This window comes from Acomys russatus, chromosome 7 (genome assembly GCF_903995435.1).
Source record: "Acomys russatus chromosome 7, mAcoRus1.1, whole genome shotgun sequence".
Classification (NCBI taxonomy): domain Eukaryota; kingdom Metazoa; phylum Chordata; class Mammalia; order Rodentia; family Muridae; genus Acomys; species Acomys russatus.
In genome coordinates this window covers 44,289,992-44,307,705 of record NC_067143.1, presented here as the reverse complement: position 1 = coordinate 44,307,705, position 17,714 = coordinate 44,289,992, and the positions used below count along the sequence as shown (strand labels likewise).

The window sequence follows — 17,714 nt, the reverse complement described above, 5'->3', positions numbered from 1 at the left end:
GAGCGCTTCAAATGAAGCTTCTGTGTGGTCTTTAAAAAAAAAAATCAGAATAGTATGGGATCTAGACCAAAAAGTGTTCTTTTGTGCTGAAGTCTTCAAATTTGTTTTTCACAAAGTGGGTTTGTTTGGGTTAATTATGTGTGTGCAGTATACGATGAACTCCCAATGTAAAGGGCCTACAGCTGGAGATGATTGTATTCAGAGAGAGGGGGCATTACACTGATTGGTTAGCTGTTCCTGTCTCTGGTTTTCATTGTCTTTTGATTTTTTTTCTTTTAATTTTGCATCAAGTATTTGACTATCATGGTGAGCACTGACCAACTGGCCTGGTTTCAGGGAGAGAAGATAGTGCATGTTTGAGTACGATCCCGTCTGTGGGAAGCGCTCCACGGAGGGGGCTTATGTGCAGCCTCCCCTCACACTTGTAACACTAACGAAGACTGCAGCCAAGAACAAGAAGCTGGAGGTAAGATGACTCATTCTCTCCACAGATGACATGGCACGGAACTGGAGCATCACATGCAGGGTGCAAACTGGCTGCTGAAGGAGGTGCTGGGGCCCTCCAGGAAGGGAACTGGGACAGTTTTGTAGAAAATCAGATACGTGTGAGTGAACATCTACATCACTGTGTAAAAATGGGGGCTGCAGGATAGGAGAAGCAGTAATGAGCAGGATTCTGTGATGTACGGATGGTAATGAATGAATCTCTGAGTTTTCATTTTCATTTAAGCCTGCTTGTGTCTGGAGAACAAGATGAGGGTGATGACTAGGGACACAGGATTACCTAAAATGACAGTACAAAAAAATGTGTGACTCAGAAACACTGGAGAAAAATACTAAACTCTCTACTGTTAACTTTTAAAAAGGAGACAAAGTAGTTGGTTATTATATCATGAATTAAATCATGATATAATATATAAATATAAAATATAAATCATGAGACCAACCCAATGCAGTAATGTTAATAGTATGAAAATAAAACTGTATAATCTCATGAAAAAATTCTACAGTATATTGAAATAAATCGTTGATGATTAAATTTCTTCTGAAATAATAAATCATTAAATAGGAAATATGTGGGTATGGCTATTTTTAGATAATCAATAATTCCTTGGTTTTAATGTCTTCAACAGTCAATATGGATTAGTATTTTTTATAATACAATTAACATCACGTGGGCAAAACAAAAACAAAAACAACGTAAATTGAGAGGAATGGAAATTAAGTAGAGACACCCAGGACTGCAAACTGCTTAGCTCTAAGGCTGCTGTCCTTCTGCTAGCAGTAAGAATGAATACATTTAACCTAAATTTGAGTTGAGTCTGAGGCTTTGGTCCTTCTCATTGGATTTGAAAGCCACAGCACAACATAAGGCCATCTCAGGAGTGATGTGAAACTGAATCACAAAGAGGGCTGCATCTTATGTGCTATTTAAATTGATTAGAAACACTAACCCCGTGTTAAACCTGAGTGTTTTCAGGAATGGAGGACCTGCTCAATTTGCATTTTCTATGGTATAACTGTATTGAATGGATGCATGAGTAAATACATTTATAAATCACAATGCGAAGACTAAATGTTTTTCTGGCAAATTTGAGAGTGATCAGATTGGTTTCAGTTTTTTTTTTTTTTCATGATTTAGAGTCACCTAACATGCTTACTAGGAATTCCATGTGTTAAATGAAGATGCTACATGTGTGTACTTGGTGGTTCACATTTGTGATGAAGGGACAGCCCCACAAACTTGCAGAAACCCTGCATAAAAGAGGTGCTATGCAGGTAGAAGCCAAATAATCATTGTCAGACATTGAGCTGCTGCTGAGCGTGAGTCTAGAAATAGCTTCTTCCTGGGGGGATGCTGTCACCCCCTACCATGCTCACACTTATTCACACAGCTCCTCTTCCCTCCTTTATCTGCTCTTAATCTTTTCAAGAGGAATGACAAAATCATATTCTCTTTTCTCTCTCTCTCTCTCTCTTTTTTTTTTTTTTTTTTTTTTTTTTTTTTTTTCATTCTGCCACATGAAGCATTTTAAGTACCTGTCAGTTAATGAGGGTTGAAATGAGCTAATTATGCTGTAAAATAATGATCGTGCCATGTCCAAAGGGATCAAATGTCTCGACTTTATTGAAAGAGTGGGGCAGCTGGGCTGAGTTTCTGCGTTATGTTTGTGCTAATCAGAGAGGTGAAGAAGAGGCTTGAAGGTCATTCAAGCAACTGCACACACTTATCGGATGCTCAGATTGTGCCAGGTAGGATATTAGGAGGAAAACCTCAGAAAGAGAGCCCTGGGTCACCTCAGCTTATGAGGCACAATCAAAGTTCCAGCTGGAGGAATTTTCTTTCTCCATTAATCATTCATACATTCCTTAATCTTTCCTTCCATAGAAAGAAAGAATAGGATATGAGTGTGCTATTTGGATTGATTGAAGCTTGCTCCATAGCACTGGTCACCAAATGGACAGGGCAGTGTAAAGCCTAGTGCAATTTACAAGGTACAGGAAGAAATTCTATTAATACTGATAACATTTATGTTTATATTTTGTGTAGAATTACAAACATAAGATTATGATTAGTTTTTCTTGCTAACTTGATTAAAACTAGAGTCATTTGACAAAAGGAGACCTCAATTGAGAAAATATCCTTGCTAGATTGGCCTCTAGAGTAATCTATTGGGCATTTTCTTGATTCATTATTAATGTGAGAGGGCCCAATCCACTGGGAAAGGTGGTCCTGTGGCCCTGGATGATAAAATAAAGGAGGCAAAAAAGCTACAAGGAGCAAGCTAGTAAGCATCATCCTCCTGCATGGCCTCTGTTACTGTCCCTGCCACTAGGTTCTCACCATCCTTGACCTTCTTCTGGGATGGAGTGTGACACTGACAGTTGCATGATGAAGTAAACCATCTCTTTCCAAGTTGTTTTAGATCCTGGATCAATCGCACCCATAGAAGCTGTAATTAAAAGATGCGTATGCCAGCTAAAGATACTGGCATGTATTAGAGATGACTTTTGTGTTTTACTAGTTGGGTGGGATGTTAAAATAATTTGGACCTGGGACTATGCCTCAGTGGTGCAATACTTGCTGTCTATATACAAAGCTTTATTTCTTATCACACAAAAAACCAAGGAAATAAACCAGTAGTTATTTTTTTTTTTTATAACACTAGTAAGCAGTATATGGAGAGACCAAAACTATTAAGAGCGACAGTCCAGAGCTTGGACTTTTGGGAAACACCACGGTACCGAAGCAGAACAGAATAGTTGAGTAGCATCCATACATTCCATTTCACAATTTACTGGTAAAGCGGTGTTGGGAATTTCCTGAACTCCAGCTGAGAATAGGGTAGCAAGAGCCCTGACTTCTCTCTCTAAGGGGATATGGGGGGAGTGCATGAGTTTCTCTATGTACAGCTTGAACTGCGGAAGCACGGAAGTGGTGTGCTGGTGGAAGGACTACATGACAGCTCGTGGTGCTTATCCAAGGTGGATTTCTACCATCAACGAATGTCCTGTTTCTCACTGAGGTAAGCATCATATATTTGCATTGTCTTCAATATGATACCAATTGTTATTGATGTTTAAATAAAACCAGTCAGTTTTATAAGGCTACCAAAGTTAACCAATTTAGGTCCTCAATATTAATTCAGAAAACAACATTTTTTTCTCCTTCTATTCAATGTCTTTCCCATACCCTATGCTTAGGAATAAAACTAAGGGCCTCTTACACATTTCAGAGTATGCTGTACTGAATTCTGTTTGTGAATGTTTTATAAGTATCATTTTAACAAAAGTATTCCATGACAAATATGCTTGAAAATTATAGACCTAGTAAAAAACATTTCTTGAATAGAGTGCTTTACAGATCTTAATATGCTTTTTATGTGTTGAATTTCACATGTTCATAATATTATTTTATATCTTCATTTATTCTGTTTTGAGGCACTTATTATACATGTTCTTTGAGGAGCCTCAACAGGGTCACATACAAGTTTCAAAAATTACCAACATTTTATGGTTTTAGAGGCCTTTAAAATAACATAGGAATAAGAATAGTAGTTAAAAACACATACTGAGAAATGTTAATCAAAGGCAAGGACACTATAGTATAGAGATCAAGACAGATGAATAAAGATACACCTGGCTTGTCTAATGTGAATTAGTGGGTCTGCCCATGACTAATGCATAGTCCTTCAAAGTCTGATTCCAGTGTTTTTCCACTTGGTTTCAATGCTTTTATGATTCTTTTCTCCTTTTACTACTTCCCTTTTAAGAAAAGGAGAGATGAATTCATTCCCTGCAAAAGTGTATAAATTCTCTTACTGACATTTTTTCTTTAAATGTCAAGCAGAGGTTATAGGGGGGAAAGTGTAAGATTTTAAACCTTAAATTATAACATGCCAAGGAGCTTGACAACCAACAACTAATGTTACCGCTGTAAAAATGACAAATGATACCAGATTTAAAGTCTCTGGTTTTATGCAGAAAAGGTAAAAATATTACATTTTTATAATATATTTGGCTCTGAGGAACATCTTGTTAAGGTTTAAGAAGAAACTGTGTGGAAATATATTAAAGACTTAAAAAAAAAAAAAACCAACCCAAACTTCAATGTTGGCAACTTTTGACCATCTGTCTCAAGAAACTCAAGACCAAGTAAGAATATATTCACTTAGATGTCAACAGTAAGCTACTGGTTTAATCCACAAGCATATGCTGTCTCTGGCATTCAATTAAACAGACAAATAGCTAGTGTCAATGAGCAAAGGACATTAAAACATATTACACGGAGAAACACAATATATAACAAAGATTTGGGTGACAATGAGACACAAGACTAGCTGGCCATATCACCTCATTTCAGACACAGAAGCTTGTGGCAAAGGGCACAGAATAATAATTCCTCACAGCATAATTTGTGCACAGCTCAGGCAGTATAAAATTGCCTATGTCTTTAAGAGTGGAGAATAAGATATTAAGGAACCCAAAGATTTTTTTATTATAAGTTACTCAGATTACATCCCAATTGTTATTCCCTCACTTTACCTTCCAGTTCCCACTCTCCCTCCTTCTTCTGCCCTATTCCTGCCCTATTCCCCATCCCCTAGACCTCTGACAGACAGGGACCTCCTCCCCAACCATGTGACTACAGCCTGTCCGATGTCTCTCATCAGGGTAGCCTGCTTTCCCTTCCTATGTGTGCTGCCAGGCCTCCTCACCAAAGATTTTTAAAAGTGAAATTTACATATTATAAATAAATGACTGTGATAACATTTCTTCAGAAATGAGAGAAGAATGTGTCAAACACCTTAAAAGACTGGGCAGTGCAGATATGGCAGTAAAACTTGTGTATGTATGAAAAAAGGACTAATTTTTCTCATTTCTAAGAGGCAGGACTATGAATAAAGGGAGACTATTACAGAAAATGATTTTAAACATAATGAGAAAAATATGCAAAGGTGGTTGGAATCCAGTAGGTATCTGTAGGAAAGTGTATCCCTCATCAGTAGTGAAATGTCACTTCCCGCAGTGGATTTTCTGTGAGATTCAGAGGTTCCAGAGTCCATTTAAGATTTAAATTCTGAAACATAAGAACTTCCTTGCAAGGAAAGCTACACTCTAGATGGTATGAATCAGGAGATCTCTAGCATGAGGTCCTCACACTTGTGAAGCAAAGTGGGTATTTTATTAAGACTTTGCCCGCTCTCTCAATGCTGCAGTCTCACTTACAGGAGGCGATTGTGGATTTCCAGAACTGTGGATATGTAGCCACAGAAGTCTAAGAAAATTTACAGTTTAATATAAACTAATTTTTATTTGTTGCCATTCTTAGGATTTTGCTAAGTAAGCTTTTTTATTGAGCCATATCTCAATGTGGAGTTTCATTTTGGGGCCAGTATACTGAAAGCATTCTGAGTGCATAACATATTGGGGACAGCTTCAGAAAGAATGACATATTTAGAGAAAAGGATGCAGTGCGCTACAGCTGGTAAGTCACAGAGTCCAAATCCTGTGAGCTTACTTTGGGTGAGAAGAGTGGAAGAGCATGAAAAATAGACGCTATGAAATAGGGGTTAAATGGAGTGGCAGGAGAGCAGTAACAGATAAATATCTTCAGGCTGAAGAAAGATAAATGGTATTCAGGGGAGCTTCACTCATTTTTTTGTTGTTTATTGTTTCTATCTCGGGGTCAGTTTTTTTTTTTCTTTCTTTCAGACTATTTTAAAGGAAACCATTTTCTTTAATTCCCAGATTCTACTTTCCAGTTGCCTTGGAAGTACTAATTATGCTTTTCCTTATATAGGACAGAAGAGAACTATTATTGTTGAAGGTTCATTTAAAAATTTCATTCCTTAAAACTTACAACAATGAAGAATTATGTCATAGCTATTTTTGAAATTATCATCTTTACAGTGACTATAAAAATTATCATGGAAAAATACCATGGAGTCTGAAAAATTCATTAGTAGAATTATATGGATATAGGGGTCCTTTTTCTTAGATTTAGAAAGTAAGTCTACAGATTTAGGCCCAGCTTCAAAAACTTAGCAGACAGATCTAGCATGACTCCATAATAGCATCAGTTGAGGGAATGCTGGGAAATTTACACAAACTCTTGGTATGTCAAAGGTGGCTGTCCTAAGGCAGCCATATCTGAAAATGGAGGTTTCACCTTCACTTTCAATTTAGCACTATGCAGAAGATAGTTTCATACTTTATTGTAATATCAGCATTTCAAGTAATAAGTTTGTGTTATAGACAAAAGTTATTCATATCCTAAGTCCCTAAAATAATTTTTCTAGGTTGAAAATGCGACCTCACAAGATCAAATTTTATATCCAAAGCATACAAAGAAGCTAAAATTTCATAGCTTCTTGAAAATGAAAATAGTAGTGACTTTAAGTGGTGAAGAATTTGGAAACTCTGAGTAGTAAGTCTAAAAAAAAGGTCTTATTGGTGCTCTTTCTTTTTTCTTTCTTTCTTTCGTTCTTTTGTTCTTTCTTTCTTTCTGCCTGTGTGATTTGACTGAATGTTTTCTCACAGCAGAGGTCCTTCCTATTGAGTAGCTAATCTTTAGGAAATGGCAAGTAGATGAGATACTTGTTAAACTACTAAGTAAACTGTAAGCAAAGGAAGGAGAGACAGAATTGATTGACATGGTCAAAGAAATGAACGTCATCCCATGCACAGGAAGTAGTGTTACTTGAGGTGATGAACTTGGATGGACAGCCAGGCTGCATTAACTGGAAAGCCACTTCTCTCCATCTTTACTGAGAGGATCGTGACTACGTCAGTGAATGTTGCTAGGCCTGTTTTCTTGTGCTTATTTGAAATTGTGCTGTCATGGGAAATACACGTTACCCTATAAAGAAACACAAGATCTTTATGAAACTCAATCTATTCCAAATATAGAGGTGAATTCAGCACAAAGGCCATTCACTGCCACGAGTTAGACCACAGGGTTAGACAGCAGCTCCCTGGAGCCTCACGAGGTAAGAATAACTAATAGAAAACTTTGATGCTTAATCTCCCAAATTCCATATATCATGAAATGTTCTTTCTGTTCAATTGTACAGCCTGCTCCTCCCCTATCACTTTTCATAAAGGACAAAGATATATCTTAAACATCTAGACAGGCATATCAGGCATGGAAGCCCTTGGAGCTTTGGATAAAACCTTCATTCAAAATAAGTCTTTTGACTCCACCTTCGGGTTTCCCTGGTAACTCCAGGCAGAAGAGTATCACTATTACTCCCCAAAGATATATATCTATTTCCACATGAGAAGTTGGCAATTTCAGGGCTTTGCTGAGGCCCATTAAAAGAAGGATACTTTCTCTTGGTCAGGACCTCTGGCCCCTGTGTAGAGGTGACATTCTGAGCTACTCCAGAGGCTCAAACAGCACATATTATTATGGTCTTAAGCAGCAATATCCTGCTGGCCCTATCAATCACTTGGTCAGGAGACCATTGCTCATGAAAACAGATTCGTGTGAGAACAGCTAAAGAGATGGGAGGAATAATTATCTCCTTAATGACATACAATATTTATCCTTCCCTAAAGCCCTTCCTAGGATATAGAAGCTCATGGAGCCTCCACCATGCTGCACTGCTATGACTGCCTTTTCCCCCATTTCTATCTTTCTATCTCTTTTTCTTTCAAATACTGGCCAAATGTCGAAGCATGCTTGTCCAACACCAGGGCTTTGCCATTCTTTCTATGAGGCTCCCATTTTCTTTCTACAGTCCAGGTGCTTGCTGATCTCCATTGCTGCCCAGGTATGTAATGAAAGTTAAATGGGTTAAAGGCAAGGCCCTAATCTGATAAGACTCCTAGCCAAGAAGAAAACAAACAAACAAACAAAACCAAAACAAAACAAAGATCCACAACAAAACAAAAAACATCCATCTCTCTGTCAGTAAGAGCACATTGAAAGGACCTGCGAGACATAATCAGATGCTGGCCATCTGCAAACCTGGAGGAGTGCTCCAGTAGAAGTGAAATAACAGTCTTTGGAATTCTGAGAAAATAAATTTCTATTGTTTAAGTCATCTAGTCTAGGGTATTTTGTTATTGCTTTCCAAGATAAGACAGTCACACAGTGAGAAAGAAGCTTATAAATTATTGCTTGGGTCACACTCACCATTAGTAGCCTGTCTCCTACTTGCAACCTTCCATCTTTCTGTGCAGCTCCGCCATCTATAATTTTCGTTACATAAATGCTGTTGTCTCCTGGAATGTGCTGGTTCCCCACCCCTCCAGCAATACTGAAGCCTAAACCTATGGGGAGAGAAACAGAAAATGAAAAATAAATGCAAATAGCTATATATCAACAACTGAAAATAATTTCAATTAGTACATTTCCCCCTAATAAATGGCAGCAAGGATTCTACTGAAATCAGCTTTGCTCTCTAAGTATTTGAAAGGGTTATTGAGTTTTGGTAAAGAAGCAAAGGTCTTTTAGGCAATCATATGTGAATTTCAGCTTTGTTCTATTTGATGACTGGGCCCTACACACTACTATTTTCTAGCTAATGAGTTAATGATAAATATCTGGTCAAAGCTGGGGTACAGCAAAGCATACAGCTCTTATCCCCTTTGAGCCAGGAGAAATAGGATGCAGTTCTTGATTGTGTGGAGCCTAAGGCTTACCTTCATGGGCAGTGCTACTTTAGCACAGGAAGTAGAGGCTGGAACTGATGTATTGGGAAATAAAATAAACTTCATAAAACTGTTATCATGTTGGAAAATGGAACTTGGGGTAACCTAAATCTGTGCTCCCACTATGTTGTCACTCATACTTGACTACACAATGAACCATCTCTTTTCCTCTTTGAGATGAGAGATTATGTTGAGCCAGGGAAACACAGGCAAAGATCTTAATTGTACAGAGCCCGGGATTCACCTTCACGGTCACTGCTACTCTAGAATCCCACAATCATTGGGGGGATATCTTGATACTTTTGACATTAAAGGATAAAAAATACAATTAGGGTATCATCCAGACTGTGAGATGAGCTAAGGATATTTATGCCATCATTTAACAAAGCTGATGAAAAAATGATGGGAGATGCTCTTTTTACATTTCTTCTCTGGCCATGTTGTCATATTTTCATATTTCCTGGTACCTAGTATTATTAACTAACTGACAGTGAATTACTGACAAAAAACATCAATCAGCCCTGTGTACAGCCTTATGAACAAAAATTCCCAGAGAAAATCTGGACCCTTGAGCAGAACCTTCTGCAAGACTAATTAACTTAGTAGAACTTCAGTGACTAGGAAGAAGTTTGGAATGTTGCAATCCAGAGTCAAAATTTCTTGAACCCTCTTTAGTCCTCTCAATGGCCACATACTGCCTTCCTCCATGCCTGATCTGCCAGCTCTGTGACCATTAGGTAAATCATTTGGGTTCCATAAAGAGACACTTGAATCTGGGTGTGGTGGCACATGCCTGTAATCCCACGACTCAAGGAAGCAGAGGCAGACAGTTTCAGGCCAGCCTGGTCTACAGAGTGATCCCAGGACTGCCAAGGGTACAGAGAAATCTTGTCTCGAAAAACAAAAACAAAACCAACCAAACAAAAAAGACACACTTGATTCCCCTTGGAGTGGGTTAGCTTAGCAGACCGCTACTTTATATCAACCCCCAACCTAAGAGAATCATCAGATAGCATCTGAGCCCCACTATAGAGGTTTCCTGCTTTAAGGTAACCCATCTCCCTGACCCTTGCACTTATGTATTTGAAAAGTGTCTTGACTTATGACTTTCTTTATTCTGTTAAAAAACCCTTCATGATATTGCTTTCATATTGGAACAGGGAATTTGGGGGTAACCTAAATCTGTGTTCCTAGGCCATGGTTACTCATACTCAGCTATAGAGCAAGCCATCTGTAATCCCCTTTGAGGTGAGCCATATTTTTATTTGACTAATTAATTAATTAATTTTATATCCTGACTGCAGTTTTCCCTTCTCTCCCTTCCCTCCAGTCTTCTCCCCCCCCCCCATCTCCCCTTCCCTCACATGTACTGCTTCTTCATTTCTTATCAGAAAAGGGGAGGCCTGTCATAGATATCAACCAGCCTTGGCATATCAAGTTGTAGTAAGACTAGGCACATATGCTGCTAATGAGACTATGAGGCATCCCAGTTCGAGGAAAGAGTTTCAAAGGCAGGCAACAGAAATAGAGACAGCCCCTGCTTCTGCTGTTAAGAGTTCCACATGAAGACCAAGCTACAGAATTATTACATATGTGCAGGGGCCTAGGTCTTTCTCACATATTCTCCCTGGTTGGTAGCTCAGTCTCTGTGAGTCCCTGTGGGCTCAGATTAACTGATTCTGTAAGTTTTCTTCTGGTGTCTTGATCTCTCTGGATCTTGCAAAAATTTTCTTCTCTTCTTTCTCAACACTCCCCAAACTCCATACAATATTTGTCTGTGGGTCTCTATATCTGTATCCATTAATTTCTGTGTGAAGTGTCTCTGATGACAGTTATGCTAGCCTCCTGTTTGCAAGTATAACAGGATAAAATTAACAGTGTCAGGAGTGGGCTCTCTCTCACAGCATGGTTCTCAAGCTGGACCAGTTATTGGTTGGCTACTCCCCCCAGTTTTTGTCCCATCTTTACCCCTGAACATCTTGTAGGCAGGGCAAATTGTAGGTTGAAGGTTTTGTGACTAAGTTTGTCACCCAATCCCGCCACTGGAAGGCTTGCCTGGTTACAGGAGATGGGTGGTTCAGGCTCCAAATCTCCCATTGCTGGGTGTGTTAGCTAAGTTCCCTCATAGACTCCTTGGAATTTCTACTGCCCTAGGTTGAGAGTTGTATTTTTTGTGTTGAGAGTCTCAAATGTAAGTAAATAATATACCTTCACTTTAACTTTTATAATGAATGGCAGAATACAGGATCATTTTAAACATGGACTCTTAGATATTAAGCAATGAATTTTACTCTGGTTTGTGAAATGCTTTTTTAACTATGGAAAGATACAGCAAGAGCAAAATTATCTACTTACTATAAAGTAATTGTAAATAAATGACTTATAGACTCTTTGCAAATATAATTGTATTAAGTAAAATGCTTAGAGCATGTATAAAATATAATTAATATGAAAGTTACTAAATTTTGCTAAAAGAGAATAATTGAAGTACAGTGGAATTAAATACAGACTTTCTTAACTTAAGAAAAAAAATTAAAATCACACATTGAATGACTAATAAAGTCATAACATATTTTGGCACTTTACATAATAATAAAATGCTTTTATAAACATTAACTGTATTTATGATTTTGATTATTAACAGTAAATTAGATATATGTCTTTCAGACAGTATAAATCATAGTGAAATAATGACTTGGTAAATTATAAAGTTATACCCTGGATTTATATTGAAAATGTAATGGCGTCGTTAAACAAACTACAGTAGTTGTTAAAATAAATAGAAAATGGATTCAAAGTGATAGGGTAATTTTTAAAAGTGTTATCTAATTTTCTATTGAAATGAGTAGTTATTCTTTATTGATGCTTGCCACTCTATAGAACCATGAACACATTTGTCTGCCTAGTACTTATAGAATGTATTTTTAAGTGATGACCAAAGAATAAATGGAATGTACATAAACTGGCTTTTCTTATGACCTTTAACATACACATTAGTTCATGTTGTCTAAAACTGTAATTTCACTGGATAATTGAGCATAAGAATACTTTAAAATAAAAAGAATACTTTAAAATAATAAGAAGAGACTTGATACCCTGTGAGCATATACAGGGGGAGGTAATCCCCCTCAGGAACAGTCATAGGGGAGGGGAATAAGGGGAAAAGGGGAGGGAGGGAAGAATGGGAGGATACAAGGGACGGGATAACCATTGAGGTGTAACAAGAATACATTAATTAAAAAAAAACATTATAAATGCCATATTCTGCATGTCTCTGAGGGTTTTGAAGACCTTATCTATTTTACCTTATCTTTCTATAGAATTCTGTCTATCTGTCACACCTAAGATGTATATTCTTGTGATAAAAGTAGACTAGTAATTCACATGACCATGATTTGATCAACTAACAATTTACTTGTACAACTTATTTATCCTAAACAGCCTGCAATAGCAATTTCAAAGCACTGGAAGTAAACCTTGTATTATAGAGTTACATGGATAAAATACCTCATATTAATATAGACATATATGTATATATATAGTATGTGAATAATAATCTTACATTTGAATTGTATACCACTGTATCTAGAATTAAACTTATTTTGCATCTATATACAAAATTCTATACCAGTGAATTAAAAATAACCTGTGATTGACAATTGAGGCATTAAATTGAGGAGTAGATTCACTAATCTACTTTTTGTTCTATCTTCCCCATATATTTCTAAATTCCCTTTTCATTCTTTTTAACCCCTATCTCCAAACCTAAGAATGTAAGATAAAGGAAAAGAGAGACATTGCTGAATCTAACCTTGCTTTCTATTGGGCCAGAAGGCTGAAGAAGATGCTCCAATGTTACAGAGTTTTGGGTGACTGTTCAGGTAACAAACTGTCTCTTTCATCTTCTCATTTGAAAGCTACTGCACTCCTGGCATACTGAGGTAATCAAGTTTATTCCTTCTCAAGTCTCTGATGGAGTTGAGGACTAGATAGCTTTGTTTTACAATGAAGCTTAGTTGTTTTTAGGTCTAGATAGATATTTTAATTTGCTAATGACAAGATGTGATGGAGACTGATTTACATTCAGAATTTTAGATGCACCAAGATAGAAAAGATGTTTTCTTCAAGCCTATCAAATACAAATAGCCAAAACACTAAAAATCTAACATTTATGTAATTCCTGATTGTGCCATGGTTCTTCTTGCTATAGGTAGTTGATTGTATATATGTGTAATAATACAAATGTATATGTAAAAAATAAAAAAGTTTAATTAATAAAAAAGAAAAAAAGAATGTTTTAAAAATATATCAACACATTCATTGTCACATACAGTCTACTGCATTTGTTGCACAAATGAGAAAAGAAAAGGTTAAACACTTATCTAAGAACTCTGATTTACATACACTAGACCAGCAATAAATGCCAAAGACAATATTGGTTCCAGAACGCTATCGAACACATTGCCACCATAAAGAAGATTAAGTTCCACAAAGAGGATAACTATATAGTTGACATTTGAAGTTGAAGACTAAACTAAGGCTTTGAAATCACTATGAATACTGTGGATAGAAATACATCAGTTGATTGCACTAACCAAGGACAATAGAAATAATAAACACTGAACCCCTACTCTGATCTAGCCAATGGACAGGACATCCTCTACAGTTATGTGGAGAGCAGGGACTAACTCTGACATGAGCTCTGGTGCCCCATATTTGACGACCTTTCCTTGGTGGGTAGCCCTTGTGGCACTCAAAGAAAGAATAGGCAGATTACCAAGATGAGACTTGTTAGCCTGCGACCATAAAGTGGGGGAGAAGATGCCCCTTGGACATGGACCTAAGTAAGGGTAATAAGGCAGGGGTGGGAGGGTAGGAGGATACAAATGATGGGAGAACAATTGAGTTGTAATCTGAATAAATTAATAAAAAAAGAAATACGTCAGTTGAAAACTTTCTCCTCCTCCTCCTCCTCCCCCCTTCCTCATTCTCCTCCTCCTCTTCTTCTTTATCTTCCTCCTGTTCCTCCCTCTTCTTTTTGAGATTAGGTTTATGTACTTCTTTTTATCTAGAGAGTCCACTCAAAGTGAACTCAGGTGTTTTTGGTACACATACCTCTGAGACCCAAAGAATGTGTCTGATGGCATACAATGAAACATTTCTATTATTTCTATGATATATGAAAACATTTTATACAAAGTCACATTGATTAAATATCAAGAATTTTCAGGTATTATTTCTTTTATGATTTCTTTTGGCCAGACTTTTGCTGTATTTCCAGGCTGTCCTTGAACTCATATTCTTCCTGCCTCAGACTTCTGGATACTAAAATTACAAGCATGCATAGCATGCCTAGCCATATTCCATATATTCAGTTCAATGTGTACCTAATGAGAAACTTATGTCTAGATATATAAAACAAGTTTACTTATAGGTAGAACTATCCATCTTTGTTGTAAGATTGGATGCCTTCTCTTTATTCATTCATTCATCCACCCATCCACACATTTATTCATTTATCTAATATTTTCTAAGTACATTCTATGATTTTCTTGGTTTGAGACAGGGTTGTATATAGCACAGATAGCCTCAAATGCTTTATGAGCCAAAGCTGGAGTTGGGTTCCCAACACTTCACTCTCTACCACCCAACTGCTAAGACTGCAAGGATACATGTCCATGCTTATCTATTCCATGCATTATAGAGCCAATTTCTGTCCATTGTGGCCAAGAAAGTCATCCTGTTATGTTTCTTGGCTTCAAGGAACATTAGCTAGCATATGGAGAAAGCCTTATTCAAATATCGATTTCTCTAGGAGCCTGAATGTGATCTTTCTATTAAATCACATCCTTAACTTATGGCATTGTTATGATTAGGCTTAACTGCTAAGTTGATACTATTTAGAATCTCCTGGAAAGAGAGTCTCAGTGTGAAATTGTCTAGATCAGTTTTGCCTTTGTCTGTCTGTGGGGCACTGTCTTGATGATGTTAATTGATATAGAAAGGCCCATCTAAAAGTGGGTAGTGCTATTGCTTGGGGTTAGGGCCTGGATTCTATACAAGGGAGAAAGTGAGCTGAGCAGAGCATTAATTCATTGCTTTCTGCTCTTGAATATGGATTTAATGTAGTGAGTTGTTTCTTGTTTCTGGCACTTTGATTTCTCTGCAATGATGGACCATAACCTGGAATTCTGAAGTGGGTAAGCCTTTCTCCCTTAAGGTGTTTTTGTTTGGAGGTTTAATCAGAGTAATAGGAAAAGAAATGAATATGTCTACCCTATCACCATGCTCTACTTTTTGTTTTCTCTTAGCATTTATTACCCCGTAAAAAGTCACCTGTGCACCTTTCCATTTGTGAGACAGGCTCAGTCTGGCCTTGGATTCTGGGGCTCCTGCAAGCTCCCTAGCCCACAATCAGCTGGGACTACAGGTGCACACCATTGTATACTTTTTATGGTTTATTTTCTTGCTGAAATGTCAAGCTCTACAATGACAAGAATTTTTGTTTTATAGTATGTAGAGAGAAAAAAAAAATTGGACACTGGAAGGTTCAACATAAATATATTCCCAGTGAGTAAAAAAAACAAATGATTGCAAAAGGATGAAGGGAGGCAGAAGTCTCTGAAAAAAAAAAAAACCCTCTAAAGATAAGATTGGTGGCTTTAAGTTAGGGAAGGGCAGAAAGCTGAGCAGTCAGTTGAACCAATGAGTATGTGAGGCACACCTCTGGCTTAGGATAGCTTAAATCAGCTTCCTAGCATCAGTAAGTCTGATGACAGTTGTAGAGCAGGGGAGGGGCAGCAGCAGAGCCAGCATCTCATCCTGACTTCTTTATCTAACACCTGGGGAAAAATCCCTTCTCAATTTTTCTCATCTGAAATAAAACAGTGGCTGCTTCTATACCTACAAAGATGGATATATAATGGACTCGGTGTAAATACAATTTCCTGTTTTCAGTGAGCCCCTTAGGCTGCTGAGAAAATCGGACACTTAAAATACTGTTGTCAGGATGTGTATTATGGTGGTGGAGGTGTTGAGAGTAGTGTGATTTCTTAAAGGACCAACAAAGGCTTGGCATTTCAGCTTCATCATAGGTTGAAAAAGAACTCATAAAAGAAAATTCACCTTTGACACCAACTCTCCCTCGGGATTCCAGAAATACTGAGTGACAAGCACCAATAAAACCCAGCTTTCCTGAACTTGACACAGAAGCAAAATCCCTAGAAAAACATCATTTGTGGTGTGATAAACTAGATCTACCAAGGTAGTACAATAGAATTATAAATATTTGAGTCAGCAATGCCAAAAATCATTATTTTTAGAAAATGAAAGTTCTCACTGGTCACCATTTTAAAAAAGAAGCCTTTATGATAAGGACATAACTCTGGACCATGAAATTAGTCAACCACAAAATCAACTCAGTGAAAAGACTTGGTAGTATTCACCATTATATCACCCACTAGAACAAAAACTAAACATTCTTATCTATCTGTGTTGGTTACATACACAGCTAATATAGAAAACTCTACATAATCAAGTCACAAAATGGTGTAAAGTTAAAGAGCTTTCTGGGTTTCCAGAAAGGATAAAGACACACCAAACTCAAACTGCTAATCCCCTAAGTAATTAAAAATATGTTTGGCAAATATGGATATGCCCATAAAATTTCAGGATTCCATCTATTGTGTAAAGCCGGATCCACTCCAGATTTTTGACATGTTCCTGAATTTACTCCCCTCATGTTAGCACAGAAAGATTCAGGTACGGGGGAAGAACACATGAGGCATCCTAATACCTTTGATTGACTTGTTCTTCACTGTATAAATAGAGGAAGCAGAGAGTGGATTGTAGTTCACGCTTTCAGCGCCTGTCTGCCTACACTGCAGGGGAGGTGTCGGTAAGAGGCGGGGGCTAGAGCTAAAGTCTTGGCAGCATAGACTGATACTGTGCTTGGAAAGCTCAGAATAAAATGAAATACTTAAAAATGTCATATGATCGCAATGTGCCCATACATTCCTTGTGGGTGTAAAGCGCTGAGCCCTGTGATAGCTGAGAACAGCTCAATAAATGGCTTCCACATCATTTTATGTGACTTTACTGGGACAGCCCTTGAGGGCTTCTCCAAACAATTTGATATTATTAAACAGATTGGTTCTGTCACAACTTACTGAGGATCTGCCCGTGTGTTTAATGCTTTATAGAAAGCACTACTTGTATTCTGCAATTCTATGTATGTTTTTATTGAATGAGAGACACTGAATCATTACAGAACTCTGGCTGGCCTGACTTAGAACACACCTACCCTAATGGGAAACTTAATATTTGAATGCGCACACATGCCAGTTAAAAAGAAAGAGTGAAAAAAGAAAATTCAATTTATATGTCTGCGCAATACTTATAAGACTATTTTCACATTTCTTTACATTTACAAAGGAAAACTGCTTAAAAAAACCAGTTGTGTGCCTTTTATCTTTATTTGTGAGATGAATGAATTCCTTTGGTCACAGTGGATCTTTGAAGTCAAAACTGATTTGCTTATTTTTTTCGATGCT

At 37.4% G+C, this 17,714-nt stretch overlaps 1 protein-coding gene across 21 annotated transcripts in view; it reads right to left on the bottom strand.

Moving 5' to 3' along the window:
* The window catches only part of Dlg2 (discs large MAGUK scaffold protein 2), a 1,899,378-nt gene that overhangs the window by 454,562 nt on the left and 1,427,102 nt on the right, over nt 1-17,714 (bottom strand). For all 21 annotated transcript variants that reach the window (XM_051148923.1, XM_051148943.1, XM_051148920.1 and 18 more), the window contains one exon: nt 8,645-8,781. In XM_051148923.1, coding sequence (XP_051004880.1) covers nt 8,645-8,781 — 137 coding nt within the window. The remainder of the gene's footprint in view (nt 1-8,644; nt 8,782-17,714) is intronic.